We start from the raw sequence: 11,300 nt of genomic DNA, 5'->3' as shown, positions 1-11,300 counted from the left end.
ATTTGTGTAGAAGCAAACACACAGAGGTTTGTATATGTATATATATACCAAGGAATGTGTAACATTCTTAAATGTTAACAGTAGTACATTCTGGAGAATAGGCATATACACGTCTATACTGTCTGAATTTCTATAATAACACTATAACATGCCATAATTATAGTTGGGGAGAAATGGCTTTTTAAAAATTCTAGTCTGGCTGTCAGAGGCATGCTGACTAGGAAAGAGGGGTGACATAGTTCTCAACCGAGGTGACCAAACAGTCACAAGGACCCAGCTGAGATTTTGTAGCTTAAGGTCCTGAATCCTGAGACACGAGGGTGGCTCAGAGGTTTAGTGCCTGCCTTCTGCCGAGGGCATGATCCCAGGATCCCGGATTGAGTCCCACGTCGGGCTCCCTGCATGGAGCCTGCTTCTCCCTCTGCCTGTGTCTCTGCCTCTCTCTCTCTCTCTCTCTCTGTGTGTGTGTCTCTCATGAATAAATAAATAAATAAAATCTTAAAAAAAAAAAAGTCCTGAATCCTGAACCCCAAATAAACCTTTGGGTCCCTAATACTCCCTAATACTCTCTGCATTCAGAGGAAGGGAAAACAGCACATATGGGGTGTGTATATGAATATATTAGAGCATGAATGAGTGCATGAATAAATCAGTGAACCATAAGGTGGATGGGTAGAAAAACAAATGAGTGGAGGAGTAAATAAATGCTTGGAATGAGTAAACAAGTTAATACCTGAATAAATGAACTTCTGATTTGTAACAAAAAAATCTAACTTGTTGTCATCTCACTTAGGAGTAGGAAACCCTGGAAAGAAAGCGGGGAGGAGGAGAGGGTATCCTGCATCTGGAGAAGCTGCACTTTCAAGCTTCTTTAAGGAAGTACCACCTCTCAACTTCCTGGAGAGCCACGTGTACTCAGAGTAGGGCAGCGCTCCGCACTCTGGGCAACATTCCTCAGCCCCAGCTGGGCCTGGTCCCAGCGCTGGGGTATCTGTCAGGTGGATAGGTGACAGTGGAATGACTTAGATCCTGGCAGCCTGCCAGCACCTCCCGGGGGAGCCTGTGATCCAGCCCACCCACTCACTATTGTTGAGAGGTGTTCCCACCCCTCAGACCCAGAAAGCTTCCCAGGGCTTTGTGCCCTGTGTGCATTTCCTCCCTGCCTTTCTCCCCCTCTGAGCATCTCCTGCTCCCCTCCAAACAGGTGTCCCACCCACTGTGGTAGATGGAGCCACACAGGCCTGGGGTTGATCCTCAGCTCTGCCACTTAGGCTGTCTGACTTCAGGTAAGTGCTTTAACTTCTCTGAGTCACAGCTTCCACATCATTTAAATGAAAATCATGCTTGTCTCCAGGGGCGGCTGTGAGGATTCAGGGGGATAAAACAAGTCAAGGACCCAAATTGTGCCTGGGTGCATGATGTACACCAAGCACCTTATTTCCAGGTGCTCAACTTTTTTCTTCTGGCAGCAGGTTATGGAACATTTATAAAGTGTCAGCCAGGCACTGTGCTGAAAGCTCCACATGCATGGCCACATTCAATCCTCACAGAAGAGGGTGCTAGAAATTATTGTGTGCCGTTAAAACATATACATGAAAGTCCTAACCCCCAGGATCTCAGAATACGAACTTTTCTGGAAATAGGGTATCGACAGAGGTAATCAAGTTAAAATGCAGTCATAAGAGTGGGCCCTCACAAATGAGATGTCCCTATAGACAGGGGCAATTTGGACAGAGAGACAGACATACACGGAGGGAAGACAATGGGAAGACACGCAGGGAGAAAGCTGTATGAAGAGGGAGGCAGGGCTGGAGGGACACAGCCAGAGGCCAAGGAACATCTGGAGCTGCTAGAAGCTGGATCATTCCCACAGGTTCAGAGGGGGCACATCCTGCCAGTGCCTTCTGGACTCCTGGCCTCCAGGCAGTGGAGCAATAAATTTCTGTTGTTCTAAGCCATCCAGTTCGTGATGCTCTGTTGTGGCAGCCACATGAAACTAATACAGGGAGGATTGGCCTCACTTTGCCAAGGACGACACTGAGGCTGCTGGGGGTGGGGAGGGAGGGGCTTGCACTCAGGTTCCAGAGCCTCTGGTTAGAGGTGGAAAATAAGGGCACGCCTGGGAGTTGTGTCATGACAAGAGGTCCAAAGAGAGAGACATTGTCCACTCACTGATTTGAGTTTACTCGTGTTTCTTACAAACATCAACAACACCACCTTCAGCTGCATCATCCAGGACATGGATCTTGAGAAATACCTCTCAGTTAGCAGTCAGAAAAATGAGCCATTTCCAGGCTGTGTGACTTTGGGTCAATTACTTAACCTCTATGAGCCTCCATTTCCACATCTGACTATGGAATGATGACCCACCTCATGGGGTTGTTGTGAAGATCAAATAAGACAAGTCATGGGAAGTGCTTGGCACTGGGGCAGGTGCACAGCAGCAGGCACTCAGCCACGGCTGCTGTAATAGGGATGATGTCTCTTGGGGAGCTCAGTACTAGAAGATCACAGGCTGTGTTTACCACACTCACACACACACACACACACAACCTGCCTTATAGAACAAAATGTTAAAAGGGGGCCTTAATCCATATCCCTCAGAGGCCCTGGGTATCAGCCTCCCACCCAGAGCAGGGAGGGCATCTCCCCACAGTTCCCACCAACTGCCATGCAGAGCTGCTCACCTGCCAGGAGCCCCAGGCAGCTGTCTCCCTTGCCTTCTGCTGCAGGTGCTCCCAGGCACCTGTCCAGATGCCCTCCCTGCAGTGCCAGGCAGTGCCCATTCTTCCTCAGGGTCTGATCTTCCTGCAGGAGGCTCCCCTGGCTCCCCCAGAGTGGCTGGGGGCAGGAGGGTGAAGCTTGGTGTCTCCCCTGGCTTTTCTAGGTCAGCACGGAAGCTGACCTCCAGCACCCCTCCCAGCAGATGGGGCAGAGGCGATCAAGCAGTGCATGAGACTCTACAGAACTGGGAAGTTAGAGAAATTGCCAAAGTCTGAGAGGGGATGTCCGTTACCAAAAAGTATTTATTCAATGCCAGGAAACATCCCAGGAAAACGCAGGTTGCCAAAATCTCCTCAGCTAGAACAAGGCGTGTGTGCAGGAAGGGGTGGGGCGGTGTGTGTGGGGGTGAATATGTGAGAGAGAGAGCGTGTGTGCACGCACGCACTGGGAGGGACATGTACAGTAGGGCAAAGGCCCGGGGGGGCAGGCACCTAATGTACACCCTCCGTGTTACCATATGGTGGGTGATCCAGCAACATCTTCAAAATGTGAATGCAGAGATGTTAAATTCAAAAATTTCTCCTCCTGGAATTGACCCTCTAGATAGAAACACACTTGTACACGAAGATAAAAGTTCAAGGGTGTTCACGGCAGCCTTGTCAGTAAGAACAGAAACCTGGTCCAGCAAATTGGGTGTGGCCCATCTCCCAAAGGGCAGCTCTGTACTCTACTTCAGCTCTAGGACAATAGGGAGCCATAGGGGGCTTTTAGCAGGGGGAAGGGCATGTTCATGTTGTTCATGTTCCGATGCGCGCTTTGGATGGATGGTTCTGACAGGGCAGAAAAAGCAGAGCTGGGAGACTGAGCTCCAGACGAGCTAATAATTCAGGTTCCTTTCTCTTTGCTCTGGATAATTGAAGAGGCTTGTGGTGACCGGTGGGATGTGGGGTGGCAGAGGAGGGGACACTGGGAAGGCCTGGCCCCTTCTGCTGTCAACTCTGGGGTACCAGTGAGGGTGTAAGGACAGGGGATTGCCTCCCCTGCATCTCCCCCACACCTCTCCCTAGAGAAGAGCTGGCACAGCAGAGTCAGGGCCTCGGCTTAAACCCCACCTCCACCGTGTAGCTCCAAGCCAGTTACTTGGCCTTCTGTGCCTCATCTTCCCCATCTCTGAGACAGGGATAGCCAAAGGTCCTACCTCAGAATTCTTGCGAGGGTTAAACCCCTGTGTAAAGCACATGAAGAGTACCTGGTACATAGCAAGCGCTCATAAAATGTGAGCTATTTTTTTTTATCATAACTAGGCCTATGATAGCCACTCTGTAGATATTTATAAAATGAGTATTTGTTATTAAAGTCAACCTAAAGGTGTATCAGGGAGTATGAAATCAGAGAGTGGGAGCTGAAGGCAGGATCCCCAGCCCTTTGAACAGATGGGAGTCAGGCATTCCCAAAGATGGTCAGCAATAGTTGGAGTCAGTGCCAGGGGTTGGGCCCAGGCCCCACAGCTTGCTAAGTGAATGGATGTGGCCAGGCCCAGCAGGTTTGTCAGGGGTCTCCTGAGCACAGGAACCCCCTCGTTCCTTTAATATGGACCCACACCTTCCAGCCCAGCCCTGTCCTAGGATTTCCTCTGAGTTCAGTTGGCCACCTTCTCCCTGTGTCCCTGCTTATATCATCTTCACAGGCCTGGGTTCCTCCCCAAGGACCCTGGGAGGTCATCTGTAGCGGGAGAAGAGCAGGGTCCTCTGGAGGCTTTCCTGAGTCCACTGGTGGAGATGAGTCAGGGGCCCTAGGGAAGCACCTCACTTGCCAGGGTCTTCTTCTTCCCTCACCGGTGAGTCTCTTCCATCCACCTTGGTTACTGCAACCACCCAGCTGACTCCAGGAAAACCAGGCTGGAAAAGCATGGCAGGTTGAGTCTAGGGATGATAATGGAATGAAAGGTGAGAGAGGAAGATGCGTGATGGGGTGGGAAGGGGTTTATATAAATGGGACAGGATTCTGGACAGAGTTCATTAGTTTCCATTTCTTACCCCACTAATTGTACATAAACAGAACAGGCTACATAATCTGTGGGCCCATTAAAAAATGAATGCGCGGGGCCCCGTACCAAAAATTAAAAATTTTAAGACAAGTGACGGCTGAATATCAAAGCAAGCATGGGGCTCTTGAGAACATAGGACCTCATGGCACTGCACAGGTTACCACTCGTGAAGCTGGCCCTGAACACAGAACTCTGAGTGTAAGGACAGTGTGTGTTTTTCCAGGAAAAGTACCCTCAACTGTCAACCCCATGCCCCAGAAGGGTTAAGAATCAGTGTAACTGAGGTTAAGTGAGTGCCCCTGCTTCTCACCCCATGCAGGCAGGGGCTCCACATTGTGACCACAAGGGGAAGAAGGGGGTTAGTGACATCTGGCATCAGCAGACTTTGGAATAGGGCAAGCCATGGAACCAAAGGGACAGAGAAAAGTGGGTGCACGAGGGACAGAGTTTAAGACTTATTGATGGACTGGATGTGGGCTGGGAAGAAAAGAACGGTATGAAGGTTGACCTCCACATTTATGACTCAAGCAATGAAGGCAATCAATGGAGGTGCTATTCATGGAGATGGAAAGAAGCTGGCAGGAGATCACGTTCTGTGTTTTGCACTGTTGGATAGCCAAGGGAATCAAGACTCCCGTTCCGGCCATGAAAAGGTATAAAGAGATAATAGAGTTGAGAAGGACAATTAGAGTGTGGGGGTCTTTGGCACAAGGATGACATTTAACTCCAGGGGAATGGATGAGTCTTTGCAGCTGTTCAGTGGGTGCCACCAGAGCCCTGTTACTTTGGGCAAATTACTTACTGCACTGCCACTCAGAGTTCTTATTTGCAAAATGGAGGTAAGAATAATACCATCTTCGTAGGATCTGATAAATGAGCTTGTGAAAGGGAAGTGCTCAGCACAGGCCCTGGTGCCTGTTAAGTGTCCAATGACCATCAGCAATTGTCATCACTGGCATCATGTCATTCCTTCTACAAATAGCTGTTGCCCCCCCCGCCATGTGTGTCAGGAGTGCTGGGATGCTTTGGATTTACTTATTTATTTTTAAGATTTTATTTATTTATCCATGAGAGACAGAGAGAGAGAGGCAGAGACACAGGCAGAGGGAGAAGCAGGCTCCATGCAGGGAGCCTGATGTGGGACTCGATCCTGGGTCTCCAGGACCACACCCTGGGCTGAAGGTGGCGCTAAACCACTGCACCACCAGGGCTGCCCATCAAGCACTTTGGATTTAGAGCAACAATTATCAGAAATGTCAGGAGGTGGTGAGTGCTAGGGCAGAAATGTAAGGGGGACATTTGAGGTGAGGGAGTGCGCCAAGTGGACGTGGGGTGAAAAGCTCCAGGCAGAGGGAGCAGCCAGTGCAAAGACCCTAAAGAGAGTGGTGGGAGGTGAGGTCACAGAGGTAAAGGGTAGGGGACCTTTGTAAAGGAACTCTTCATGGCAGAGGAGGCTGGTTCTCCAACATGGTGAAAACAGGTTTCCGACAGAATGAAGCAGAGTATTCCCAAACAGCAGACCTCCAACATGGCAGCCACCTAGGCTTTGGGTAGGAACTGAGGCTTCCCCTCCTGCTCCCCACTCCTGCCCCCCCAAAAGGGTCTCACCTGGCTGAAGAGGCTCACCAGCAGGGTCTCTCCTCCTCTTAGCTATGGAATGTCCCCTCCCAGCAAAACTGTGCTGGGCCTTTGCTCCAGGGCTCCCAGTCAAAGCATAAATCTGAGTCATTTTCCTCTGAATCTGTGGAGGTACAAAACAAGGCGTTTTGGGTGGTCATATCCTGTCTCCTACCCCTCACCCAAAAGGAGCCCCCTACCAAGCCTGGCCATTCCTGCAGCTATATCTGAGACCAAGAGACCAAGGCAGAATCATGACATGGGACAGCCCTGAGATCTCAGGAAGACTTCAGGGCCCGCCCTGTAGGGGAGAGGGGTGGTGGATGTGGTAACAGGGTAATAGACATTAAGGACGACACGTGATGTAATGAGCACTGGGTGTTATATAAGACTGATGAATCACTGACCTCGACCTCTGAAACCAATAATACATTATATGTTAATTAATTGAAGTAAAAAAATTTAAAAATAAAAGATGAAAAAAAAAAGACTTTAGGACCTCGAAGGTGACCAGAGACCAAAAACGTTTGTCCTATGACTCAGAAAGTGACCATCCCCACCTATCATATAGAGACAGGCCCTAGAGGTGAGCAAATGACCTACCTGTATTGAGTGTAGTCCAAGAGCAGGCACTGAGGAGACACAAATCCAACCATTGGCCCATCCATCTGTTCACCCACCAATCCATTTATTAACAAATATCATTAACAATGATTTCCACTGCAGCACTGTTTTGTGGGGAAACACACACAAGCAATAAAACACCTGGAAACCGCGCGCGTGTGTGTGTGTGTGTGTGTGTGTGTGTGTGTGTGTCCAACATGAGCGGTCTGGGCGATGGAAGTGTGGCACATGCCCACTGCATAAAGAGCTGGCCCATCCATCCAGTGGCATGTCAGAAGCTGTTAAAACAACCACATGAGACCTGTAGCTTTCAACTTGCAGGATGTCTATGATACATCACAAGCAAGTTTCAGAGAAATTCTCCTTTGTTTTGCAAAACAAGTAAAAACTACCCCCCCCCCCTTTTCTGGAAAACCTGCATGTGTTATTAGGTAGGTGCATGAGCCTGCTAATGTGATTTATCTGGGGAAGGCAAGGTGAAGGAGGAGGAGAGGCTGAGGGGGGACTCTCCTTCTTACTATATTCTTCAGGTGTCTCACTGGTGGCAGAGAAGTAATGGAGGCTGAAGAGAGCCCTCGGCTGGCACACCAAGAGCAGGAGACAGAAAAGGTGGGCTCCATTTCCTCAGCTGTAAAATGGGCATATTTCAGCCTCTTCTACGATGAGGGTTTGACTGAAGCAGAACACGTACAACAGGCATTCATCAAAGTTGGCAGTGATGATGCTTTACAAAGCAGTGTGATTGAAGGGACCACTCATCACTACAGATCGTGATTGTTGTTTGCACATATGCTCTGTGCTAAGAGTTTTATGTGTATGTTCTCATTTGATCCTGTTAACAATTTCTTGAAGGCAATGACTAGTGTTGTGTTTACGGATGAGGAAGGCTCAGAAAGGTAGAATGTCCAGGCTCACAGGCAGGAAGTGGTGGTGTTGGACTCCGATCAGCATCCCCAGTGCCAGTTCCCTGCAATTCCACTGGGTACACTTGTTTCAAGTCAGGGGATTCAAAGGTAGCTTTGAATTTATAACACTTCACTCCAAGGACCATCACAAGGTGGGCAGGACCCTCAAAAGGCATGTATCGGCCCTAAATCCATCTCCGGAGGTTTCTCTTCTTCTCTCTGCAAATTCCTTTCCAATCACCAAAGATATGTCCTCAGCAGAGTATCTTCTCCTTGAAGGGCACTTGTGGCTGCATCCTCTCTCCTCATGTCATGGGTTAGTGTTGTCCAGGATTAGTGTCCCCAGGGCTCACCTGCCCACGACCTTCTCTTGCCTGAGTGTCAAGCTTGCCAGGCAGCTCCCTTCTCCTCCCCTTGCTCCCATGTCTACTTAAGAAAGCACATCCTCCTGGGCCACATGGTCTTCCCTGCTCAAACCAGCTGCCTCCTGGGCCCTGGAACTGCCCTGCTGAGCCAGGCCAGGCAGGGTAGGTAGGGAGGATCAGGGCTAGTCCTATCTGCTTTTCACACTGGATTCCTGGCCAAATTGATTCCAATAAGGTCCACAGCGGACTAGAAAACTACAGGTCAGGGTGTCCTGAGAACCAGCTCCCCCGAACCCTGGCAGGCCCCACCCCCGGCACCAGGACACTACCGGTGAGATAATACTAAGAGCTCCAAGAAGACTGGGCTGGGCCGCTGAGGGAGGACTGCTCATCTCACTTTAAGGACAGTTTCTGGTCCTGGCAAATAACCAATGCCTTATTGCACAGGGCCACATGGGATGTGGGAGAAAGTCTGAGAAAAGGGCAGGGCGGGGCAGGCTGTGGATGGCTTTAGAGCGAGGCCTTCAAGGAGAATGAATTGCTGGAGAGGAGTGCCTTAGACCTTAGGTGAGGCATCTCCTCGCTTCCAGAGAAGCCATCTGAAGCCATGCCTACCCTTCCTCCTACCTTGACAAAACCAACACGGACTGGATTATTCATCAGCCTATAAGCATCTAGTAGGTGCCACGTGTGTACACACACTGAGTGCCCTGCCCTTCACACGTATCTCTCCACAAGGGGTAGGAACCAGTATTATCTCCATCCTGTAGATGAGAAACCCAAGGCTCAGAGAGGACTTGCCCAAAGTCACAGAGCTGGTAGGAGGCAGAGCCAGGATGTGACTGACACCAGGTAAGCGGCACTCTTAAGTACTTCACAGGTGTGTGACGTGGGCACATGGCTTCTCTCCCCGAGCCTCGGTTTCCTCAATCGTACAATAAGGATTACTTCGCAGGGTTATTCTGAGGATTAAATGAGATTATGCACATCAGTCTTTAGCACCACCTTTAGTACCGTGTTGAGAAAACGTTAGCAATCATTCTGAACTATTAAGGGGCGAGGCTAAAATCTGGGCCCAGGTGCTAGACTCCAGAGATGGCTTTAGAGCCGCTACACAGACAAGGGCTCTCCTGCCAGTCACGAGCCACCAGCCCATTGTGAGTTATGCCCCTTGGGGAGGGCTGCAACCCACCCTGGGAATGTGAGATACTTTAAACAGGCATTTTCTGGAAGGTCTCCCCAGGAACTCCCAATAATCACACCATTACCAGCGCCCACATTTGAGAACGTGGGGCAGTTCTGGGGATGAACTGCTTAGCCTGTCTCAATGCCATCTGACCAGAGCTGGTGGTACCCCAGCAACTTCCCTGCTTAGCTGGGCAAAAGTCTTGGAACTGAGGAGCAGGAGGTGGAAGGAAGGAGGTGGAAGGTCAAGCGATCCCCAGGGGAGAGGCCCTATGGTGAGGCGAGCACCCAGGGGGACAGGATATCTGAGGAGCAGGTCATCCCCGCCACAGGCCCTCAGCTTTCCTCTTGGCCAGCTCCTCCCTGCCTCCTGTGCCTCTGGGCCACATGCTGAGCTCAGGACAAGGGTCAGCCTCTGTGATCTTGCAACCCAGATGCCTCCCTGATGTATAGTCTGGGCAGAAAGCAGCGGGAATGGTCTCCTAGCACCTGATAAATGCCTAGGGCTGCCATATCCCATTGTGTAAGTTGTTTACTGCACAGAACTACCCAGCAGGGTGACTGGGAGAGGCTGAAATCCAGCCCACGCCTTGCTCCCCCAGCCTTGTGCCCTGGCTACGTTCATAGGAAAGGGCCCCTTTTACGAATTCATCTGTGGGCAGGGGCCACCTCTTTGTGATTTGTACCAAAGACCTTCTGTGCTAGCAGTGGCCCTGAGGGGACAGAGGTGTGAGCACACACACACACACTGCTTCCCAAACTCCGGCGCTCACTCTTAGCCTCACTCAACTAATCCTTTGCTCCTACTGGAGACTGCTTGTCTCAGCCAGTGGTTAAAGTACATGAAGAAAACTTCTCTTTGCAGTTGCTTCAGGGGACCCCCTGCCCAGTTTCGGGAACCCCCTGCCCAGCTTCAGGATTAGGGCCCAGCATGGGCAACTCACCTTGGCTAAGTAAGAAGCGTAGCCAGATGATCAACAAGACCAACAGCAGACCCACTGGCAGGCAGAGCCAGAACACCAGGAAAGAAAACGTGAGGTCGTTCACCAGTGGCACCAGGGGGTACTTCATGGTGTGTACGTGGCCAAGCCAGGCCTTCCTGGGCTGGGCTGGCAGGGCTGCCCTGGGGACCTAGTGGGCCGGGCCACACTCTGCTCTTAGCCCAATTATGATTGAGAGAGTGATGTAACAAGGAAGTCACAGTGTCCTTCAGGCAAAGGGAGAGCTGTTTTGGACAAGTACTTTTGGACTAATGGGTGGGAGCTAGTGGCAGTGAGAGTTTGCTCAAGAAAAAAAGCCTAGGCTTCCAGGCAGGCATGCCTGGGTTTGAATCCCTGCTAAGATGCTATGGGTTCATGGGATACCTCCTTGTATCCTCTTTAAGAGGGAAATGATTCTTACCTCAGCAAGCTGCTGAAAGTCAGAATAAATAATGGGATAAACATCGCCCCCAGATGGCTGCTCAAGTATTTGAGGTCACAGATTCTTTCAGGAGCCAGCGGGGGTGGGGGGGCCTGTCCTGACCACATCTGTACTTTGTGGCAGTGGCAGGGCCTGTGGTGTACTGGATGGAGTGTGGTGCATCGAAAGCAGGCAGCTTCACAGCTTCAGGCAGTAAATGTTGCGTCAGAAAGGCAGGCCCCCCCCCCCCAAAAAAAAAAAGGCAGGCCCAGTATTGCCACATCTCTCTTCCCAAAAGAGCCCCCCAAATCTGCACTTTTATGTGAAACCTCCCAATATAAAAATGTTGCATCAAGCATTGAAACACTGTTGGCTAAACAAAACAAGTCTGCTGGGCCAGCCTAGGTCACTGGGCTGCCATTTAAAAACTTT

At 50.5% G+C, this 11,300-nt stretch overlaps 1 protein-coding gene across 1 annotated transcript; it reads right to left on the bottom strand.

Moving 5' to 3' along the window:
* Nucleotides 1-3,008: 3,008 nt before the first annotated feature.
* ADIG (adipogenin) lies at nt 3,009-10,614 on the bottom strand. The gene is made up of 3 exons (XM_025470059.3): nt 10,412-10,614; nt 6,380-6,512; nt 3,009-4,646 (listed from the first exon to the last, which is right to left on the bottom strand). The coding sequence occupies exons 1-2, from the start codon at nt 10,536-10,538 to the stop codon at nt 6,418-6,420; spliced, it is 222 nt and encodes a 73-aa protein (XP_025325844.1). The 5' UTR covers nt 10,539-10,614; the 3' UTR covers nt 3,009-4,646; nt 6,380-6,417.
* Nucleotides 10,615-11,300: the final 686 nt, after the last annotated feature.

Source organism: Canis lupus, chromosome 24, assembly GCF_003254725.2.
Source record: "Canis lupus dingo isolate Sandy chromosome 24, ASM325472v2, whole genome shotgun sequence".
Taxonomy (NCBI): Eukaryota; Metazoa; Chordata; class Mammalia; order Carnivora; family Canidae; genus Canis; species Canis lupus.
This window is presented reverse-complemented; position numbering and strand designations above follow the sequence as displayed.